Genomic DNA, 24,849 nt, shown 5'->3' with positions numbered 1-24,849 from the left:
GCAATGTGTGATACTAGACTGGATCTAAGAATGGAGGTGAAAAGCTCAAAGGGGGCATAAGAAAAAATTGGAATATAGAATTTAAGCTTTATATCCATATGAATTTTCTTGAATTAACTGCAGTTAAGTTAATGACGTAGGTGAATATCCTTGTTCCGTGTAGGAAATGTACATGGAAGTGTTATGAGTTCAAGGAGTATGATATATATATGCAACCTGCTCTCAAATGTTCAGAAGGTGATAAATGGGTAGATAGATAATTGATAGAAAGACAGTAGATATAGTTGAAAGAAAGGGGGGGAGAGAGAGGAAGGAAGGAGGGGAGGGAGGGAGGGAGGACAGAAGGAAGGAAGGGAGGAAGGAAAAAGGTACTGCAAAGGTAGCAAAATGTAGAATTGGAGATACGGATATCTGGGGATGGGGGGGTGTTGGAGTTCTCTGTATAGGGGTTTGTATTGTATTTGCAAGTGTCACATGTTTGAAATTATTTCAATATAAAAATTAAAAAAACAATAGTAGAGCTTCTGATTCATGAGTGTAGGATTTTTTTCCATTTCTATAGATCTTCTTTACTTTCTGTCAGTAGTTTTATGTAGTTTTCAATGTGAATGTTCATTCCATTTGTTAATTTTATTCCTGAGACTTTATGCCTTTGATGTATTTTAAATTTCTTTTCAGTACATTTTCAAATTATCCTTTAATATACTACATGGAAATATCATTTTTTATACTAATTTTGTAACCTGGAACATGGTTGAACCTATTTATTTGTTCTAATAGAATTTTATGTGCATCAGCTAGGATTTCCTATAAAGGAAATAGCATATCATCTGCAAATAGAAAGTTTATCCTCTTACTTTCTCATTTGGATGATTTTATATCTTTCTCTTAACTAATTGCTATGGCTAGAAACTCTTACAAATTAAGACTATGTAGATTTCTTATGTTTCTGAATCAAAAATACCTTTGCCTTCACAGTATGAGTTAGAGAATGCAGCCTGAGCTGAAAACTAAGGAAGTAGAAAAGAAAGTGACATTACAGTGATTACTGTATTAAAAACCTGTTAGGCATTTTCTTTAAAAGTAGTTTTTGTTTTTTTTTTGTTTTCTTTCGTTTTGTTTCATTTATATCTTGTCATTCTTGGCACTGTTTCTAAAGAAAAACTCCTTTATCCCAAGCCAAAAAGCACAAGAGATGGAGGTTGGCTTCAGGTACAATATTGAATAGTTGGTTAGAGCAAATTTCTTTGTCTCATTCCTGAACTTAGTAGGAAAATAGTTAGTCTTTTGCATTAAGTATGATGTTAGCCATAGGGTTTACATATATGCTCTTTATCAGGTTGGGGAAATTCCCTTCTATTCCTAATTTAGTGAATGTTTGTATCATAAAAGAGTGTTGGACTATGTCAAATGCTTTTATTGCTTTTATTGGTATGATTATACAGTTTCTGTATTTATTCTATTAATTTGTTGTATTACACTGATTTGCAGTTATTACCCAACGTTGCATTTCTGGGTTAAATATCACTTGGTCATGATGTACAATCCTTTGTATAAGTTACTGGATTCTGTACCTTGTTGAGGATATTTTCCTTCTATATTCATAAGGAATTTTTGAAATACCTTAATGTGGTTGCTGGCCTTTTAGAATGAGTTGAGAACTCTTTGAGCCTCTTCTATTTGTGGAAGAGTTTGTTGAAAATTGGTTTAATTATTTTTTAAACATTTGGTATAATTCACCAGTGAAGCCATTGTCACCTGGGATTTACTTTGTGGGGAAATTTTTCATTGCAAATTCAGTCTCTTTACTTGTAAGTCTATTTCAGTTCAATTTAGAATTCCTATTTTGTCTTGAATTAGTTTCCATAGTTTCTGTCTTTCTAGATATTTGTCTATTTCATCTAACTTATATAACCTCCTTGCATATAGTTGGTCATACTGTTCTCTTTCAATCTTTTAGTTCAGTAGGGACAGTAATGGCAACCTCTCTTCTATTTCTGCTTTAAGTATTTTGTTCCTTCTCCCTTTTTTTCTTGGTTAGTGTAGACAGAGTTTGGCAACTTTGGTTATCTGTTCTTTGTTTCTTTTTTTATCCTTTTAGTTTTATTGATTTTCACTGTATTTTTTATTCTCTATTTTATTATTTCCTCTAACCTTTTATTTCTTTCCTTTGCTTGCATTGGTTCAGTGTACCCTTCCTAATATTAAGTTGCTAGGTTCTTATATTGATTTTTATCTTTTTTTCTTTTTAATATATTCATTTTAGCTTTCTTTTTCTGCATGCATGATTTTAGGAGCATACTTTACACATTCATGTGTTGTGTTTTTATTTTCATTATTCTCAAACAATTGTTATAATTCATCTGGTGTTTTCCTTTTGATTCACTTATTATTTAGTCTTATGATTTTTAACTTCTATATATTTGGGAATTTCCCAATTCATATGGAATTAAAAGGGGACCAGGATAACCAGAACAATTCTGCACATGAAGCACAAACTAGGAGGACTTCTGAATTTCAAAATTTATTGCAAAGTAGTGGTAATAAAGACAGTGTGATATTGGCATTGCTATAGACAGAAAGATCAATGGAATGGAATTAAGAGTCCAGATATAAAACAGTGTGTCTACAGTCAAATGATTTTGACATGAATGCCAAGACCAACCAGTTGGTAAAGACTAGTATTTTCAACAACTAGTGCAGGGACCACTTGATAGGCACATATAGAAAAATGAATTTGGACCTTTAACTCACACAATATACAAAAATTAAAGTGAAATGTATCAAGCATCTAAATGTAAGGGCTAAAACTGTAAAACTATTAGAAGACATAGGAGAAAATCTTCAATGACCATGGACTTTGCAAAGAATTCTCAGATAAGACACTGTGCCGGTTTGAGTGTGTTGTGTCCCCCAAATGCCATTATCTTTGTGGTCTTCTGTGGGGCAGGTGTTTTGGTGATGGTTGGATTTGCTTGGAATGTGCCCCACCCAGCTGTGGGCAATGATTCTGATGAGATGTTCCCATGGAGGCGTGGCCCCACCCATTCAGGGTGGGCCTTTATCGGTGGAGCTATATAAATGAGCTGACTCGGGGGGAGGAAAGAGAGTGCAGCTGGGAGTGATGTTTTGAAGAGAAGCAAGCTTGCTAGAAAGGAACGTCCTGGCAGAAAGCCATTTTGAGGCTGGAGCTTTGGAGCAGACACCAGCTGCCTTCATAGCTAGCAGAGGTTTTCCGGATGCCATTGGCCATCCTCCGGTGAAGGTACCCAATTGCTGAGGTGTTACCTTGGACGCTTTGTGGCCTTAAGACTGTAACTGTGTAGTGAAATAAACCCCCGTTATATAAAAGCCTGTCCATCTCTGGTGTTTTGCATTCTCCAGCATTAGCAAACTAGGACAGATTTTGGTACCGAGAGTGGGGTTCCATGTTTGGTTATATCCTCACACTGGGCTGTAGCTTCTGGGATTCCACCTCCTGGAAGCTTGTAATTTTCAAAGCAATCAGCTTCTGGTCTCTTTGAACCCAAGAGTTCAGTTCTAAGTTTATCTCTCTCTGCTCGCATTTTACCATAAGCTGCAAGGAGAAGCCAGGATATGTCCTCCACACGTAGTCTGGAGATCTCCTCAGCCCAGGAATCAGTATACAGATGCACCTCTGGCCAGTTCTCCTTCCAAGCAAAGTGAACAACCAGGTGCACTGCTCGAAGTTCTGCCCACTGGGAGGAATTCCCCTCACCACTGTCCTTCAGGGATATCCCAGAAAGGGGCTGCAGTGCTGCAGCTGTCCACTTTCGGGTGGTACCTGCATATCGTGCAGAACCATCTGTAAACCAGGCCCAAGTCTTCTCTTCCTCAGTCAACTGACTGTAAGGAACTCCCCAAGATGTCATAGCTGTGGGCTGGGCAAGAGAAGGTAAGGTGGAAGGAGTGGGGGCCATGGGCATTTGGGCCACTTCCTCATGTAACTTACTTGTACCTTCAGGACCTGCTCAAGCTCTATCTCGTATATACCATTTCCATTTTATGATGGAGTGCTGCTGTGCACGCCCAACTTTATGGCTTGGTGGATCAGATAACACCCAGCTCATGATAGGTAACTCAGGTCTCATGGTAGCTTGGTGGCCCATGGTTAAGCGTTCTGTCTCTACTAAGGCCCAGTAGCAGGCCAACAGTTGTTTCTCAAATGGAGAGTAGTTATCTGCAGAAGATGGTAAAGCTTTACTCCAAAATCCTAAGGGCCTGCATTGTGATTCTCCTATAGGATCCTGCCAAAGGCTCCAAACAGCATCTCTATTTGCCACTGACACTTCCAGCACCATTGGATCAGCTGGATCATATGGTCCAAGCGGCAGAGCAGCTTGCACAGCAGCCTGGACCTGTTGCAGAGCCTCATTTTGCTCTGGTCCCCACTCAAAACTAGAAGCTTTTCTAGTCACTCGGTAAATGGGCCGGAGTAGCACACCTAAATGAGGAATATGTTGTCTCCAAAACCCAAAGAGGCCAACTAAACGTTGTGCCTCTTTTTTGGTTGTAGGAGGGGCCAGATGCAGCAGCTTATCCTTCACCTTAGAAGGAATATCTCAACAGGCCCCACACCACTGAACACTTAGAAATTTTACTGAGGTGGAAGGGCCTTGTATTTTTGTTGGATTTATCTCCCATCCTCTGCCACGCAAATACCTTACCAACAAATCTAGAGTAGTTGCTACTTCTTGCTCACTAGGTCCAATCAACATGATATCATCAATATAATGGACCAGTGTGATGTCTTGTGGGAGGGAGAAATGATCAAGATCCCTGCGGACAATATTATGACATAGGGCTGGAGAGTTGATATAACCCTGAGGTAGCACGGTGAATGTAAACTGCTGGCCTTGCCAGCTAAATGCAAACTGTTTCTGGTGGTCCTTGCTGACAGCAATTGAGAAAAAAGCATTTGCCAGATCAATAGCTGCATACCAGGTACCAGGGGATGTGTTGATTTGCTCAAGCAATGATACCACATCTGGGACAGCAGCTGCAATTGGAGTCACCACCTGGTTAAGCTTACGATAATCCACAGTCATCCTCCAAGACCCATCTGTTTTCTGCACAGGCCAAATAGGAGAGTTGAATGGGGATGTGGTGGGAATCACCACCCCTGCATCCTTCAAGTCCTTAAGAGTGGCATTAATCTCTGGAATCCCACCAGGAATCCGGTATTGCTTCTGGTTCACTACTTTGCTAGGCAGAGGCAGCTCTAGTGGCTTCCACTTGCCCTTTCCCACCATAATAGCCCTCACTCCAGGAGTCAGGGAACAAATGTGAGGATTCTGCCAGTTGCTGAGTATGTCTATTCCAATTATGCATTCCGGCACTGGGGAAATAACCACAGAATGGGTCCGGGGACCCACTGGACCCACTGTGAGACAGACCTGGGCTAAAACTCCATCAATCATCTGACCTCCATAAGCCCCAACTCTGACTGGTGGACCAGAGTGACGTTTTGGGTCTCCGGGAATTAATGTCACTTCTGACCCAGTGTCTAATAATCCACGAAATATCTGATCATTTCCTTTTCCCCAATGCACAGTCAGCCTGGTAAAAGGCCATAGGTCCCCCTGGGGAAGGCTGGGAGGAAGATTAACAGTGTAAATTTTTGGCAGTGTGACAGGGTCCTTCTCCAAGGGTACCCGGCCTTCCCTTCATTCAAGAGGCTCTGGATCTGTAAACTGTCTCAAGTCTGGGAATTGATTAAGGGGCCGTGACTCTCTGTTTTTGTAATTCAAGGGAGATTTTTGTTCACATGGCCTAGAATTCTTCTGCTTATATAGTTCAAACAAGAATTTAGTCGATTGCCCATCTATTTTACTACTTGGTACTCCATGATCCACTAGCCAACGCCATAAGTCTCTGCGAGTCATATTATTTTGATTGCTGCTTTGAGCCTGTTTTCCATTATGGTAGCCCTGTCCACCTTGTCTGTGGCGATTAACTGCAGCCACTTGGCTTCTGCTGACTCGGGACCCGATTATCCCCATTGTGTTTAAGGATTCCAGTTCAGTGACAGCAGTTCCTACAGTAATATCTGACCTACAGAGAAGGGCGACTACAGAGCTCTTCAGGGATGATGGAGCTAGTTTCACAAATTTATTCCTTACAGTCCTGGTAAAAGGTGTGTCCTCTGGACATTCCAGGGCTGTGTGAGCAGGTTTTCCATGATAAATCCACTCTAACATTCCAATCTCTCTAAGCCTTTGAATCCCCTCCTCCACATTATACCAGGGCAGTTCTGGCATTTCAACTTCTGGTAATGCCGGCCACCTTTTGATCCATGTTTCAGCCAGCCACCCAAACAAACTGTTAACACCCTTTCTAACCCCTCGAGCTACAACATTGAATGCAGAATCTCTGCTTAGTGGGCCCATATCAGTAAATTCAGCCTGATCCAACCTTATATTCCTTCCACCATTATCCCACACTCTCAATATCCATTCCCACACATATTCCCCTGGTTTCTGTCTGTATAAGTTGGAAAACTCATACAGTTCTTTTGGAGTATAGCGTACTTCCTCATGGGTCACACTTTGTACCTCACCCTTTGGGGCTTGTTGGGACTTGAGCCTAGTTATAGGTCTTGAAGCAAAAACTGGTGGTGGGGGTGGGTCATGAAAAGAGTTAGAATAATCTCTCAAGCCATTCACCTCAGGGCACTCTGTTGCATTTTCATCTCTTAAAACAGGATTAGTCTCTCCAGACAAAAGAGTGAGGGCTGCTTCCTCAGGGGAGGTGATTACAAGATTAGCAGGCATTGAAGGGTCAATCTCCTTAGGTGGGAGTTGCATGGCAGGCTCCTTAGGGCAGACTGGAGGCAGAGAAGCTGTTTCCCCAGGGCAGCCCTCTATAGGTAAATCTAACAATGACCCAGCAGAATCCAGGGTTCCAATGTCCTCACTGTCATTATTATCAATCCATATGTCTCCATCCCAAGTTTCTGGGTCCCATTCTTTTCCAATCAATGCCTTTACTTTAACAGCAGACACCCTGAGAGGTTGAGATTTTAGTTTACGCTGTAAATGTGCTACTCGCACAATAAGAGACTGCGTCTGATTTTCAGAAACCTCCAGTCTGCGGGCACAGGAAATAAGATTTTCTTTCAGGGCACAGATGGAACCCTTTACATCTGTCATAACGGCATTCAAGTTTTGAATTTGAAGCCTTTAGCTCATCCCTTTCTCTTACAACTGTATCCAAAGTATCTAAGAGCAGCCAGCCAACATCATTATACTTCTTAATACTGCAAAACTCCGTGAAAGTGTCGAAAACGCTGTCACCCAGAGCCTCGCTTCGTACTAGAGCACAATTAGGAGAATCAAATGGTGCTATTTTACGTATTTCCTTTGCCAACTCCTGCCATGGACTCTTAGTACCCTCTTGATTATTGGAAATAGAGTCATTAGTGCCTCTGAATCTAATCAGAGTAGAAAACAAGTTGTAAAAGCCCATTTTAAGATTCCGTTTCTCAAGAACCACTCTGGTATTCCACAAAGCATTGCTTCGGACCAAGGAACCCACTTCACAGCAAATGAAGTGAGGGGATGGGCACATGCTCATGGAATTCTGTGGTCTTACCATGTTCCCCATCATCCAGAAGCAGCTGGGTTGATAGAACGGTGGAATGGCCTATTGAAGACTCAATTACGGTGCCAACTAGGTGGCAATACCTTGCAGGGCTGGGGCAGTGTTCTCCAGGAGGCTGTGTATGCTCTGAATCAGCGTCCACTCTATGGTGCTGTTTCTCCCATAGCCAGGATTCATGGGTCCAGGAATCAAGGGGTGGAAACAGGAGTAGCACCACTCACTATCACTCCTAGTGATCCACTAGGGAAATTTTTGCTTCCTGTCCCTGCAAGTTTAAGCTCTGCTGGTCTACAAGTCTTGGTTCCAAAAGGAGGAGTGCTTCCACCAGGAAACACAACAATAATCCCATTGAACTGGAAGTTAAGGCTGCCACCTGGCCACTTTGGGCTTCTTATGCCTCTGAATCAACAGGCAAGTAAGGGGATTACTGTACTGGCTGGGGTGATTGATCCTGACTATCAAGGGGAAATAGCACTGCAACTACACAATGGAAGTAAAGAAGAGTTTTCCTGGCATACAGGAGATCCCCTGGGGCGTCTCTTAGTACTACCATGCCCCGTGATTCAAGTCAATGGAAAACTGCAACAACCCAATCCAGGCAGGACTACCAATGGCCAAGAAACTTCAGGAATGAAGGTTTGGGTCACCCCACCAAGCAAAGAACCACGGCCAGCTGAAGTGCTTGCTGAGGGTAAAGGGAACATGGAATGGGTAGTGGAAGAAGGTCGTGATAAATATGAACTACGGCCACGTGACCAGTTACGGAAACGAGGACTATGATGATATGAATATTTCCTCCTCATTTTGTGATGATTATGTTTGTATTTGTCTGTGAAGAAAATATTTTTGCTTTCTTCTCTGTCTTATCCCCTTATCATATGGCATAAGCTGTAACGTTCATTTTGAAGATATGGTTTTAGGTGATGTGTACGACTGCCAAGTTGACAAGGGGTGGACTGTGATGGTTGGGTTCCTGTGTCAACTTGGCTAGGTGGCCTAGCTGTCTGGTCAAGCGGGCACTGGCCTGATGATTCCTGTGAGGCTATTTGAGGCTGGTTGGTTTGTCGGATCATCAGTCAATTGACTGCAGCTGACTGATGACTCATCAAGGGGTGTGCTTCCACAGTGAGAGAATGCAATTGGCTGGATTTGGTCCGGGTGATCAGTTGGAGGCTTATAAGCCGGATGGTTAGAGAACCTTCACTTCTTCTTCAGCTGCTCAGTGAAGCTTTTCCTGGGGAGCTCGTCGAAGTTGCCAGTTCGTTTCCTGAGGAGTTCGTCAAAGTTGTCAGTTCGTTTCCTGAGGAGTTCTTCAAAGTTGCTGGTTCGTTTCCTGAGGAGTTCGTCAAAGTTGTCGGTTCGTTTCCCGAGGAGTTCGTCGGACGTCTTCCTTGGAGTTGACAGCTTGTTGACGGCTCTGCAGAATTTGGACTCGTGCGCTCCCGCAGTTGCGTGAGTCACTTTTACAATTTGATAATAAGAGACATCTCTCATTGATTCTGTTTCCAAGGAGAACCCGAACTAATACAACTTGGTACCAGGAGTGGGGTGCTTTTGCTGCTGAGTTTGCGAATACCAAACATGTTGGAATGGCTTTTTAAATGGATAATGGGGAGTTTCTGGAAGAGTTGTGAGGAGCTTGATAGAAAAGGCCAAAACTGCTTTAAAGAGACTGTGGAAATATGGACTCTAAAGATACTTCGGATGAGGCCTTGAACAGAGGTGATCAGTGTGTTGTTGTGAACTGGAAGAAAGGCGATCCTTGTTTTAAAGTGGCAGAGAATTTGGCAAAATTGAGTCCTGGTGTCAGATGGAAGGAAGAATCTGGAAGCAACAACCTGGAATACTTAGCTGAGGAGATCTCCAGACTACGTGTGGAGGACATATCCTGGCTTCTCCTTGCAGCTTATGGTAAAATGCGAGCAGAGAGAGATAAACTTAGAACTGAACTCTTGGGTTCAAAGAGACCAGAAGCTGATCGCTTTGAAAATTACAAGCTTCCAGGGGGTGGAATCCCAGAAGCTACAGCCCAGTGTGAGGATATAACCAAACATGGAACCCCACTCTCGGTACCAAAATCTGTCCTAGTTTGCTAATGGTTTGGCTGGATGGTCAGGGACTTGGAAGGAACATGATTGGAAGATTGGTGACAAAGAAGTCTGGGGAAGGGGTATGTGGATAGACCTTTCTGAGTGGGCAAACAACATGAAGATATTTGTGTCCCATGTGAATGCTCACCAGAGGGTGACTTCAGCAGAAGAAGGTTTTAATAACCAAGTAGATAAAATGACCCGTTTGGTAGATACCAATCAGCCTCTTTCCCCAGCAACTCCTGTCATTGCCCAATGGGCTCATGAACAAAGTGGTCATGGTGGTAGGGATGGAGGTTATGCATGGGCTCAGCAACATGGACTTCCACTCACCAAGGCTGACCTGGCCACAGCCACTGCTGAGTGTCCAATTTGCCAGCAGCAGAGACCCACACTCAGTCCCCGATATGGCACCATTCCTTGGGGTGATCAGCCTGCTACGTGGTGGCAGGTTGATTACATCGGACCACTTCCATCATGGAAAGGGCAGCGATTTGTTCTTACTGGAATAGACACATACTCCGGATATGGGTTTGCCTTCCCTGCACGACATGCTTCTGCCAAAACTACAATACGTGGACTTACAGAATGCCTCATCCACCGCCATTTCAGTACAAGCCAAGATTGAAAAAGGAGTTAAGCAGAGAGGATTTGTGGAAAGTCCTATTGTCTAATGGCTTTGACCCCTGCATGCTTCATGCGAAGCCAACAGAATTTTTGCGAGATCTTTATAGACAGAGCCATTGCCAGTCTGGATTGGAGGAGACAGACAAGGAAAAAATTAAAGTAAAAATCTCTTCAAAGACAGAGCCATGGAGGATGAGGTCTGGAGTCAGGAGGTCTCGGGCTGGGAGAGCAGAGCAGCCCACATGCATGGAAAGGGTGAGTTTGCCCCGGAGGTCGAGGGCGGGCTTTCCGCCTCGATGCTCTGGAAGAGTTTTGCCACCTCAGGTCCCAAAGAGGTTGGAGCACATTTCCAGGGAATTGGGGAGAGCCTGGCTGCCACCACACTGTTCTGAAGGGGTTGAGCGTGTGCCCCGGAGATGGAAGGGAATCCGGGAGCTGCCCCGATGTTTGAGGAGGGTGGGGCCGAGAAGGTGGTCTCCCCAATGTGTGGATATGTTGGAGCACTCACCTAAGCATTTGGAAAGGAAAGGGCTGCCGAAAAGGCCCTTAAGAAGGGTTAGGCTCCTGCTCTCTCAAGCCCCACGGATGCAACATCGTTCTGTTAATGACTCTCAGACTTTGAAATCTAATGGAGTTTGTCCTGCGGGTTTTAGGAACTGTTTTGCTCCTGTTAACCCTGTTTTCCTTACTGTTTCTCCTTATGGCAATGGAAATGTTCATCCTATGAATGTCTCTCCTTTGTATATTGGAAGCACATAACTCGTTCTAGGTTCACAGATCCACAGCTAGAGGGGAATTATGCCTTAGGACTGACCAAGCCTAAACTGATTTTGATGGGATTTTGTACTTAACTTTTGTTACTGAAATGATTTAAGTTTTTGTGATATTGTGATGGAATGAATATATTTTGTATTTCGAAAGATAATGTCATTTTGGGGTCCAGGGGGTGGAATGTGCCGGTTTGAGTGTGTTGTGTTCCCCAAATGCCATTATCTTTGTGGTCTTCTGTGGGGCAGGCGTTTTGGTGATGGTTGGATTTGCTTGGAATGTGCCCCACCCAGCTGTGGGCAATGATTCTGATAAGATGTTCCCATGGAGGCGTGGCCCCACCCATTCAGGGTGGGCCTTTGTCGGTGGAGCTATATAAATGAGCTGACTCGGGGGGAGGAAAGAGAGTGCAGCTGGGAGTGATGTTTTGAAGAGAAGCAAGCTTGCTAGAAAGGAACGTCCTGGGAGAAAGCCATTTTGAGGCCGGAGCTTTGGAGCAGACGCCAGCTGCCTTCATAGCTAGCAGAGGTTTTCCGGACGCCATTGGCCATCCTCCGGTGAAGGTACCCGATTGCTGAGGTGTTACCTTGGACGCTTTGTGGCCTTAAGACTGTAACTGTGTAGTGAAATAAACCCCCATTTTATAAAAGCCTATCCATCTCTGGTGTTTTGCATTCTCCAGCATTAGCAAACTAGGACAGACACAAACAGCAACAAAAGAAAAAAAAGGAACTTTATACATTTATCTTCATAAAAATTAAAACTGTTTTTGCTTCCAAGGACATCAAGAAAGCGAAAAGACAATCCAAAGAATGGGAGAAGATATCTGAAAATCTTGCATCTATAAGGAACTTGTATCTAGAATCTATAGAGAATTATTACAACTCAATGGTGAAAAGACAGATAACCAAATTGAAAAATGGTCAGAGGATCTGAGTAGACATTTCTCCAATGAAGATAGAAAAGTAACTGATAAACACATAAAAAGATGGTCAACATCATTAATTACCAGGGAAATGCAAATCAAAACCACAGTGAGATGCCACTTCATCTCAATAGCAAGTTGGTGAGAATGTGGAGAAATGTGAATGCACATTCACTGCTAGACAGAATGTAAAATATTGGGGTCACTTTGGAAGACAGAATGGAAATGTCTCAAAAGATTAAGCATAAATTTACACATTACCCAACAATTGCGCTCCTAGGTATGTTACCAAGAGAAATGAAAACATATGTCCACACAAAAATTTCTGTATTAATATTCATAGCAGCATTATGGATAATAGCCAAAAGTTAAAAGCCCAAATATTAATCAGTGGATAAATGCATAAACAAAATGTGATATATACATACAATGGAATATTATTTGAGCATATAAATGAATGATACTAATAAATGCTGCAACATGGATGAATCTGGAAACTTGATGCTATGTGGAAGAAAAAAATAGCCAAAAAGATCACCTGTTATATGATTCGATTCATGAAAATGCACAGAATATAGAAATCTGTACAACACAAATAGATCAGTGGTTGCTTAGGGTGGGGTTGGGGAGCAGTAGGGGAAATGGGATGATAGCTTTTTAAGGTGATGAAGTATTCTAATATTGGCTGTAGTGATGATTGCACATATCTGTGATATAGTAAAAAAAAAAACTGAGTTGTATACTTTAAATAGGTAAACTGTATGATATAGGATTTTATAAATCAATAAAACTGTTTAAAAAAATCAGTGGCATGTATGCCAAAAGTCAACCAGTAGTTATCTTATCTCTTTCTCGTTCCCAACATGGGATTTTGGGTGTCCATTTTCTTCCAGTGCCCAGGGCCTGAGCAAAGCCTTGGGTGCTTCTGAAGTGCTAATAGCAGTGAGGGAAAAACAGTAAAAGGTGGAGACCCATATGTTTTTAAGGCCAGCAAATACAGCAGATATTTCTAATACTTACGATTAGCAAGCAGGTCCTGGCCTGCTTTCTGGGCAGTAGATCCTATGACAGTATAACTTTCATAGTCTTTCCTGTGTTACTTTTCTCTTACTGGATTATCTGGTAATCTCAAAGGACCACACTGATGCTGCCTGAGAGTGCAGAAGGGGTTTTCCTAAGATAAGTCACCTGTTATCTCTTGCTGGAGAGTAGAGTCTCGTGCTTAGGGACAGAGGTTTCTGGGGACAGGCTTCTTGTGTCAGAGTCCCTCTTGCCAGCCAGCAGGGTAGAGGAATGCTTTCTCTTGTCATGTATTATAGCAGCGCTCCTTATCAATCCTGCAAGTGGTAGTGGTGTCAGAGGGACAGGAATGAACTGGGGTGCTGGGAAACAATGAGCTGGAAAGCTTCTTTTGGGAGGGTGGGTGGGGGGAAACCAAGTGGGCCACTTTTTCTCTTGGGTCAGGGGATGAAAAACGCCTGCTTCTGGGTTTTTCTGTTCTGGGTCTCACAAATTTGCCTTCCTCTTACCAGCTTTCATAGTTGTCCTTCAGTTGCCACTCTTCTAGGGTTAATGGTTGTATTTTGTAGGTATGAGTATGGAGAAGTGAGTCGACACCTTCTTGTAAAGACCCGTAGGGCTCAGGAATATGGGATCTCACAAGTCATTACTTTTAGCCTGTATTTGCTGTAGCCTCAGTTAGTGATTTTTTCCTTCAAATTGCTCCCTCCCCTCCAAACCCACTTTGTTTCCATTTTCCAGACTAGAGGATGAGGCTCAGAGAGGGGACGTGACCTTTCCTGGGTCTTGCATCCAGAAAGTGGCACAGCTGGTTTTGAGTCTTCCTGTAGTTCCACAGTCCCTGAAATTTCCCACTGCAGGGCCACCTTGAAACATAACTGCCCCATTTGCCCACCTCTGCTGGGTTGAGGGATTCACAAGCAAACACACTTTACCAAACAAATACAACACACACCCCTAAACTTTATACACATACTGCAAACGACCACATTTGTATGGATGCCTCGCTGTTTTTCCCTGGAGGAAAGAAGGCTGAATTATCGGGTAGTCAGGGATGCACAGCACAGTAAAACTACAATGGTGGTGACTGTGGGAATGATTTTCAATATTCTTTGTGCTAGTTCTCCCATGAAAATTTCCTTTTCAAGTTGAGATCCAGGATAAGTGCACCTCTGAGGGAGTGGGCATGCTTCCTTCTCTCACAGTTGGGAAGTTATTACCCACGTTTCATTTTTGTGCTGAAGCCAGTATCATCCCTGTAAACATATTACTCTCCTGATGAACATATTTTCACTATTCAAAATAATGATTTCTCATTTCCATTTTAACTTGCATGAATCATAATGTAAGGAACTTATAATTCTCTCAATTAGTGATTCCTGGTAACAGTCAAAGGAATCCTGACTACTAACACTCTGGAAAGAGCATCGTGTATGTTTACTTCCACTGATTCTGACTTTTTATTGTTGTGTTCAATTGAAAACAAAAGTACAACTAAAGGATAGTTTTAGGTAAACAAATCATGAACCCATGATAACATGAACATATATAGTTGTACATATTGCCTGCAATCATCATCTACTGAATTGAGTTCACTTAAATAATTATATAAAAAAGTTGAATACCATTTAAAAATCTTCTTCCTATCATTTTATATAATGTTATATTCAAATATCTCACATGCTTTTGCTAATTATAATGTGAAAACTTGTCCTGTCTTCCAACAGGTCGATGTGCCATAAATTACTAATTAACCTATTGCTTCACCAGTGTATGTGACTCCCAGTATGTTTTCAGTACTTGACTCCCATCTCTATTTCATCTCCCAGGGGTTGCCATTATCAAAAAGTTCTCATCTAGGAAAGCTGGTGTCCCAAAAAAGTTCTTTGACTTCTATACATAATTGTTACAGTTCTCAGTGGAAGCTTAATTTGTCCCTGTTTGTGACACCCTCTTCAGAGACTCCCACCTCTCAATGTGTCAGGGCCAGTGCAGTGACATGATAACCACCTCCCAGTGTGAGCTGAGGTCACCTCACTGGCTTTTATAACTCGGGAATGAACCATTTCCCCAGACACGGCCATCAGTCCCGTCCCACCCACACTTCAGGGGCAGCGACACCAGCTCAGGTGAGTCACGTCTCTCTCACCCCTTGTCACAGGGAGCAATGGAACAGACTCTTCTGGAGAACTAAACTCCCTTCTCTTATTTTCTCTAAAAACTCTCTTTTCCACATTTCTTCCATTGGAAATGTTTCTATCAACCCATATTATTTATGCTCTGTTCTCTTTTTGTTTCTCATGGCTCTCCATGTTTTTCATTCCATCCTTGATACATTTCATCCTTTTCCTTAGCATCCATGCTTCTCTTTTCTCACCTTTCTGTACTCTGTATTCTCTCTTTAAAGGGCAATTATATTTTTATTGAATTGAATCCCTTTCCTGTATTGTAGGCAGCTTACATTCAAACTTCTAATGAGGTACCCACTTGAATCCTCCTTTTTAAAATTATTCTAAATTCCTTAGTTCTCACTTCCCTCTGTGGCCTTAGAGTATAGTAGCTATGAAGTCTCTCTCGAGTCAGACAGATGGTGTTCAAACCCTGCTCTACCACCTCCTTGCAGTATTGCTTGTGCCAGTTATCTGTCCTCCCTGTCCTTCCTATACTTCTGTTTCCATCTTTGAAGTAGGAAAATAGTACTTACTCTACTAGTACTGTTGTTATGAGGATTGAATCAACCAACACATCCCATCTGCTCAGACTGATGTCCTTTGCTCAATAGGCCCTGAAAGTGTTTGCTGTTACTGTTCTGTGTTGTACACCTTGCACTTCCTGCTGTCTGACTTGCTCAGCCATTGCCTTCTGTCAGCCTTCATTGCTCAGCGAGCTCAGGTTCTAGTGGTTTTAAGCTGCTTGGCTTCAATCAGAGAGCTAGATTCTAGATTTTTCTGCATTACTCTCATTTTCCTACTTCCCCATGTTTAGAAAACCATGGAGTTATTGTTAACATTTTTTTCTCACAGCTTTTTACACTCTTCATTTTATGTAATTTAGACCTCATTTTTTCTCTACTTTCCATTAGTTTTTCCCGAACTTATCTCTCAGGCTTCTTTACACCACTGCTGTCGAGGCATGCACACAAACGCCCCCACTTTCCCCTTCCTTTTATTTAACATTCATTCATTCATGCACTCCATTCCTTCACTCACTTTTCATTGACTAATTTGCTTAATTCTCCTTATAATGCCTCTCTCTCCACTGTTCTCTTTTGTGCTTTCAATTTTATCTTTACATTTCAGTATTGGCTCTATACACATTCTCTTTAGAAACACTATTTTTTATAGTCAATTCTCATTTAATGTTATATTTTACTACATTTTATAATTTCTTTGTTTATATAACTTCCTCATCTCTTGTCTTATTTTAAAATTGTATTCCTCACCTTCTATTTCTTTGAATTCTGTTTGTAATTTATAATTTAGTATTCCACACTTCTAATAATGTTGTGTCTTTCTAAGTCATCGTCCCTCTTTCCATTGGTTTTCAACTGTACCCAAATCTGTTCCCCATGAATTTTTCTGTTCATCTCTCTTAATATACCTCTCAAGTCTTTACCTGCATCTTCCTCTAGATTCCTCCTGTCCCTCACTTTTCATCACTTTCTTCCTCTCCATGGTAAACTGCTTTTTCTTTCTCACTGTGTTGGTCTTTAAACATATTCTCCATTCACCTGTATAATTTTATTTATTTATTAATTTAAGAGTCATTATTTGAGTAACTCTAATGAAATGATGATGTTAGGTTATACAGAAGCTTTCTTGTTTTTAGGTGGAAGAATCAGGAGTATAAATTGACCTATTTTAAATTTAGTGGTAAATGTTTTATATGAGAAACATTTTTAGATCTATAGATTTATGTTAATCAAGTCAATTTGAATAAAGTGCTAGTCCATAGTTCTTTATAGATTATTTATCCCAAATAAATCAGTAACTTTCATAAATTACAGAACCATTACCAACATGCTAATTACATAACGCACCTTTCTGAAATTCATCTCAAAGGATTAATATATAAGAATATTTGACTAAAATCTTAAAAGAAATAACAGTTATGGGCATTTAGTTCTGGGATACTTAAGCCTTTTTTAAAGCTCAATAAGAAATCAGTTGTTTAATGGAAAGGAATCAATGCCTCAGAAAAGACCAGGACAGATATGGTTGACTTAATAATCACATAATTTTTACATCAACAAAGATTTACTAAAGGAAGGATTTCCTTTAAATCTGGGGTCGAAATTTGACTTTTTGAAATTGATAGAATTTGCTTGCTTGATTTTTTTTTCATTTTCTAGCTCACCCTCACTATTTATATTGTAGTATAAGTTTTTAATTATACATTTATGATCCCTGTCATTTTCAGTCCCCAATTCTCTTTTTCTTTTCCACAGGCATTCAAAAATTTTTGTTTCATAATGTGAAATATTGAGCAATTCCCTGAGTTTGCTGTGATATTTCATATTATGAGTTTTGTTTTTTAAATAAGTTTTTATTTGAAAGAATTTTTCATTTATGAGAGTTGCAAAGACACTATAGATGTTCCTGTTCACTTTTTATTCATTTCCCTCTAATGTTAACAACATGCATTACCATGGTTTATTAATGAAAACTAAGAAGCTAACAAACATTGGAGTGATTTCTATTAAGTTAAGTCCAGACTTTATTCAGATATCCCAGGTTTTTCCAGTAATGTCTTTTTTTCTGTTCCAGGATCCATTTGGGACACCGCATTACATTTTGTCATCATGTATTTTTAGTCTCTTCTGGTCTGGGTGAAAGCCTCTCAGCCTTTCTTGCTTATTTATTATCTTGAGAGTCTTGAAGAATACTGGTCAGGTTTCTGTAGAATGTTCATAAGTTGTGTTTCCCATAGAAAACCCATGACTCGGTTATGGGTTTTGGGTGGAGAGGTTAAATGTTATCATTTCATCATATTTAGGGGCTACAGCATATCAATATGACCGGTTATTGCTGATGGTACCCTTGAGCATTTGGCTAAAGTAGTGTTTTCAGTTTCTCCATAAAGTTCCTATTTTAGCCTCTTTTCATTCAAAGTGAATGAATTCACACAAGAGGAAAGAAAACAAGCTCCTTTGGAGAGGGCCTGTGTCCATTGATATTACTTGGAATTCATCTGAAAAGGAGAATTGTATTGTTCCACTATTCAATTTTTATGCAATCATTTATTTATATGGGATAAACTCACGGATGTTTATTTAATTCTTTGAATTACTATCCAGTACTATATTTTTAAGTTGATAATTTGTTCTAGATTTGGGCTTCAGGAGCTCTTGCACATTGGCTACTGTGGCCTTTTGATATGCTCAACCTTTTGTTTTGAGCATTTCCTTACTTTCTGCCACTACAAGGTACTCAGTGTTCATCAAATATTTTCCCTAACCCAGTGCTAGACTAGGGCATTTCCCAAGTTACTGTTATTCAAGAAGGTATTTTTAGAAATCATGACTTGCAAAATAGGGTTGTTTGTTTCCACTGTGGTATCATTTTTCTAGCTCTTCTCCACATAGAGAAGTAGGAAATGTATCATTAATAATCTACTTGTTTTCATATTTATATATTACTTCCAGATACATGTTCTTCAAATTTCTTTATTTCATATGTATGTATATATATGCACACACACTTGAATTCATTCTGATGTCTCTGTCTCTAATGCAGAAATCATGATTCATTTTATCCTTCCTATGTTACTTATTTGTAACTTCTTTCTCTGATTGTAATAAAACTGGCTGCAACTACCTAAAGTGACCAAATAGACTACAGTGTGCCTTTTGTCTTTAGCCCTAGAATTTATAGTAAACTCAATGTATATTAAAGTTACTTAGCATATTTTCCCCAGTACCCTTCAGTGAGGTGAGCGCATACATTTGTAATACAGCCATGTTAATTTTAACAGCCTGTATCCCATCCTACCATCCCTGGACTCCATGGTTAACTTTTAAAATTTGCATATGTATAAGTTTGCTGTTTCTGATGTACAATTCAATGGGCTTTGACACATCCATGATGTAATATGTCCACCAACTCAGGTACCAAACCAAACAGTTCCATCACCCTAAAAATTCCTCTATTTGCTGTCCTTGTAGTCATAAATTCCCTCCTCCCTCAAACCCTGTCAACCATTGATTTGTTTTCTGTTCCCATAATTTTATCTTTTCTAGAATGTCATATAAATGGAATCATCTTATTTGCTTTTAGGGTCTGTCTGGCTTCTTTTAATACAGCAAAATGCATTTAAAATTCACTCATGTGTAAGGTGAATGTATAGCTCATTCCTTTTTATTACTGAGGACTATTCCACTGTATGTTTTGGATTTTAGCCATTGTAGTAAGTATGTAGTGATATCTCATTGTGGTTTTAATTTTCATTACTCTAATGACAAATGATGTTGAGCAAATTAACTTTCCATATCCTAATTTTTCTTCTGTATTTCTTCTTTGGAGAGCTATCTGATGAGATTTTTCCCCACATTTCACTCTGGTCTGTTGACTATTTTAATTCTCCTAATGGTGTCTTTCATGGAAGTGTGTTATAATTTTGATAAAATTCAAGCTGACCAATTTTCTAATCAAGTTTTGTATGTCATACTTATAAACTCTTTTGTAAACCCCATGTCATACGATTTTCTCCTATATTTTCTACTGTAAATTTTATATTTTAAATTTATGTCTATGTTGTATTTTGAGTTAATTTTTGTGTAAGGTGTGAAGAATATGTTGAGTTGCATTATTTTGCACAAGGACATCCAAGTGTTCTGACACCGTTCATCGAAAATGCTGTCATTTCCTCATTGAATTGCCTTTGTGTCTGTGTCAAAAATCACTTGGCTGTATTCATTTGGGTCTATTTCACAGCTCTCTATTCTGTTCCATAGATCTATACCTCTATAGTCATCACACATTAACTCCCAATTCTCTCTGCTTCCTGCCCTAGAAACCTACTTTGTCTCCCTACAAGACTGGATAATCTCTAATAATTTCTTTGGAGTTACCATGGTGCAAAAATTTAATATTATATATCTATAACATTATCATTTGCTTTGAATCCAACTTAGCTCACTAGTATGCATACTAGGTTTCCAAACTCTTATCTTCACCCTTCTTTACATAGTTGTTGTTACAAATTACATGGCTATTCATTACATGTCCAAAGCCAGTGATTTAACATTACATTTTCTGCATTTACCTTTAGACCCTGTAGGAAGTAAAAAGTGGAGTTACAATCCAAATATATAATAGAACTTGCATTTATATTTTCTTTTGTCTGTTCCTTTGCTGCAGATCTTTATTTCTTCACGTGGCTTCCAACTGTTGTCTATTGTCCTTTCCTTTCAACCTGCAGCACTCTCTTTGTGTTCTCTTTTAGGGCCAGCCTAGTGGTGATGGACTCCCTCACTTTGGTTTATTTAGGAATGTCTTATTATTCTTTCTCTCATTTTTGGAAGACAAAATTTCTTGCTTGGAAATTTTGTGCTTTCCACTTTTAAATATGTCATGCTACTTCCTTCTAGCCTCTGTGGTTTCTAATGAGAATTCGCCCTTAATGTTATTGAGGCTCCCATGTATTTGACACAACACTTCCCTCTTGCGGCTTTCAGAATTCTGTCGTTATGTTTAGCATTTGACAGTTTGATTACACTATGCTATGGTTTAGATCCATAGTTTATATTCTGTTTAAGTTCATTATGCATCTTGGATGTGTATATTCATGTCTTTGGTTAAATTTGGGAATTTTTCAGCCATTATTTATTGGAGTATCTCTACCCCTGTTTTTATGGGTTTATTTGATGGTGTCACACAATTTCTTCAGATTCAGTTCACTTCCTTTGGTGCTTTCTGATGCTTAAAAAGTTAAACAGCCTTTCCTTCCTGGAATGAATCACAGTTGATAATTATGTATTATCCTTTTTATATTTTGCTGGATTCTAATTGCTTTGTAAAGAATGTTCTCTTCCATATTTATGAAAGATGTTGGTATAGTTTTCAGTTGAAAAATAATGGTCTGTTTATTTGAGGATTAGGGCAATGACGGCATCATAAAGTGAGCTTGCAAGTATTCTGTCCTCTACTATCTGGAAAACACCATGTAGAATTCATATAATTTCTTCCTTACATGTTTGGTAGTGTACACCCAGAACATATAAGGTACTGGCTTAAACTATGGCAGTTTTTGCCTCATGATTTTGAGGGTAGGGAAAGCCCTAAATTGAGGAGTTTGCAAGATGATGCTTTCTCCCTGAAGACTGAAGTTCTAGGGTTGAGTGCCAGCGATCATTGTCCGTGGAGTTTCTGTCACATGTGAATGCACGTGGCTTTGTCTTCTTCTTTCTCCTCTGGTTTCAGTTGATTCTTGGTTTCATTCCATGTCTTTCTCTCTCCCTTTCCATTCCCTTTGCCAAAAAGGACTTCTGCCATCTTGGATTAATGCACATCCTCATTCAGTTTGGGCACAGGTTAACTAATAAAGGCTTCAAAACATCTCAGTTACAAATAGGTATAATTCCAGGGCCAGAGGCTGTGACATGAACTTAACTTTTGTGGTATGCATAATTCATTTCCAAGCAACTTTATACCTTTATTATTTTCTAATATATACATCTCATGCCCAAAATTCCTCTATAAATACTGCTTTAGCTGCATCTAAAATTTTTGAAATATTATGCTTTTGTTTTCATTTAGTTTAACAGATTTTTACATTTTCATTTAGAATTTCTCTCTGATCCATGGGTTTAATTGGCAGTGTTTTTTTTTTTATTAATTATATTAAATATTTTATTTCAACTATTATTAAATCAAATCTTAGGGGGATTTTCAAGAGACCTTTATACTTTCTGCATGTTTAACTCCAGTCTTATCCTTGGCTATATCTTTTTTTCTGTAAGTGAATTGATACTTTGATTGACAATATAATATAGTTTATGTTCATGGCACACAGTATATCAAAATAAATTTGAGAAATATCTGGATTAAATGTACCAAATAAATGATACTAGTAACTATTCCTCAAATTTCTTTATTTTTCAGATGTTTTTATTTAACCTAAGCAGAAAAATGTGAAATGACAAAATATTTACTTTATGTTACATCAAATTAGGTTCTTTAAAAATATTTGTTTCTATTCACATTTCTTATAAGAAAAACCTATTAACCTGAAAAAGTAGCCAAAAATTAGAAAATACATATAAGATAGAAAAATAATAATAGATAAAATGTTTATCCACACTTTTAAAGGTCAGTACATCCTCATTAGATGTTCTTGTTTGTATATTGTTTGTTTTTTTTAAGACATTGTATGAATTGTTAATTATAGAGAAAAATGAATGGAACAAAAAGTATTTAAAGTTCTTCCTAATTCAGAATTACATGCCTGCAAGTTACAACACAGAAAGTTAAATGATCACCATATTGTCAAAAGCTTAAATATTGATCACAGTCAGTGCTTGTACTATTGAAGGAAGTTTGGACACAGAAATATTTAGTAAAAGAGACTTCTTTTGGTAGAACTTCTTTGTAAAAAAAACAATGGCAATGGCTATGAATGGATGATACAAGCTAATCAGATCAGCATTTATTGTAAGGAAAGTTAGAAAATGGCTTTGAGCAAAGGAAATGCAGATGTAAATGTTGCAACATTAGCATAGCAGATATTTTTAGGTATTGAAATTATGGTAAGAATGGCTTCTTCTTTAAAAAGTACTTTACCTATAATGTTAATTGAAAATGGGGGATACATAATTGTATATGCAATAGAATTCTGTATAAAGAAGCATGAATGAAAACTGTCACAGTATGGCATATTCTTACCATGGCATGTTCTTGCTTATTCTGTATGAATGACTGATGAACATTTTTAACTTTTTCCTCTATACTACTTTTTCAACATTTCCTCCACTAAACAGTTATTACCTTTACAAAGCATACACAGTAGCAATTCGATGAAAGGCTGTAAACAGTATCTTAAGCACCATCTGAGCATAATTTGGCCTTTCACTGCAGCCTGCTTTTTAAATAAATACAGAGAAACATGCAACCCATTCTTTCTAAACTTTAGGAAATATATCTAATAGTAATCACATCACCACTACTGGAATAAAACCTTACCTATGTTTGTGGCTCACTATTTCATAATATTGAAAATTCATCTCTATGGTAAAACTGACTTTAGAATGCGCTGTTGTGCAGTGTTCCTCAGCTTCAAAAGATTGTGACAAATTCTCTATATAATTTTATGTATATGGGTTTCTTGGATTTTGTTTTAGTGCTAAGACAGTCACCAGGAAATGCTCTCAAAAGATATGATCTTCGGAATTTTCTTCCTGTGTCAAACTGGCATTGGGATTCTGGGGAACTCCCTGGTGCTCTCGGTGAGCTCCTACATCTCCTTCACCCAACCTTCTCAGAGGAAGATCACAGATAAGATTCTCACACAATTGACTTTTGCTAACCTGGTTGCTGTAATTACTCGAGGAATCCCTGAAACTATGTTCTCATTTGGAATTAAACATTTTCTGAGTGATGTTGCGTGTAAGGTTGTGATGTACATTTACACTGTCAACCGGGGTGTCTCCATTTGTTCAACCTGTCTCTTGAGCATAATCCAAGCCATCATCATCAGTCCCAACAACTGCAGATGGTCACGACTCAAATTCAAAGCCAACAATTTCATTTATCCTTCCTTTTTCTTCTTCTGGGCCCTCAACATGATAATCAATTTTCATGTCATTACTGAGAGTTCAGCAACAAAAAATTACACTTTGGGTACAAATGGATTTTCTATGAACTATTGTATCACACCAGGCATAAGTTTTATTTTTATAATTTGCATACTTCTTCGGGATATTGTCTTTTTGTTCTTCATGATGTTGGCCAGTGTGTACATTGTTAATCTCTTGTGCAAGCACCAGAAGAAATTACAGGAAATGAAAAAGAGCAACCATATGCAGAAACTGTCTCCAGAAACAAGAGCCACGCAAACTGTCCTTTGCCTGGTGACATGTTTTGTTTTCTTTTATTCATTCAATTCTTTCCTTATTGTCCACTTAGCTTTTTCAAATCAGAACAATATTACTCTCCAGAGCATCAGTGTCCTTTTCTCATTCTGTTACCCAATTCTGTGCCCTTTCTTGTTGATCAACACGGATAGTAGGATTTCCAAAGCACTGCATGTTCTCAGAAAGCAAAGCAGTACTCGGCTCCAAAGCAGTTAATTGATGAATGTAACAACTACTCATTCTGTGGCACCCAAGGATTCCAAGAGACAATTCCTATTTTAATACAAGACCCTTCTCTAAGTATTTAACTAAACACAGCCAGCTCTCAAATATCTCACTTATTCAATTCTGGTTGGGTTATCTGAAAATAATTGAAAATAAGGCTTTTATTCAGCACAGACCAATGTCAAATTTTTGAAAGGACACTGTGAATGTTATCAAGGAGATATTCTTTATGGATATAAAATAAATAAACAAATGTCATTTTATTCCTCTTATTTGAATATATCCATAGATGAATTGCTATATGAAAATTTGGCTTTTCCATGTTAGGGCACTACACCTCTGCTCTTTAATCTTAGAACAGGTCAATGCATAGATTAGGAGATGATAAAATGAACTCCTTTCTCAGAAATATTCCAATAAATATTAGTGAGATGATACATCATGTTAACTTTATAGGCATAGTTAGGTCCAACTCTTTTGGTATGCTTGCTTTGAAAGTACTA

The 24,849-nt window shown here is 39.2% G+C and overlaps 1 protein-coding gene across 1 annotated transcript in view; it reads left to right on the top strand.

Moving 5' to 3' along the window:
- LOC119545132 (vomeronasal type-1 receptor 3-like) overlaps positions 1-24,337 on the top strand; it is a 42,895-nt gene extending 18,558 nt beyond the window's left edge. Inside the window, exon 2 of the mRNA XM_037850731.1 lies at positions 23,390-24,337. Coding sequence (XP_037706659.1) covers positions 23,411-24,337 — 927 coding nt within the window. The 5' untranslated portion in view covers positions 23,390-23,410. The remainder of the gene's footprint in view (positions 1-23,389) is intronic.
- Positions 24,338-24,849: the final 512 nt, after the last annotated feature.

This window comes from Choloepus didactylus, chromosome 10 (assembly GCF_015220235.1).
Source record: "Choloepus didactylus isolate mChoDid1 chromosome 10, mChoDid1.pri, whole genome shotgun sequence".
Taxonomy (NCBI): domain Eukaryota; kingdom Metazoa; phylum Chordata; class Mammalia; order Pilosa; family Megalonychidae; genus Choloepus; species Choloepus didactylus.
Note: the sequence above shows the minus strand (reverse complement) of the source record. Positions and strands in the feature narration are given on the sequence as shown.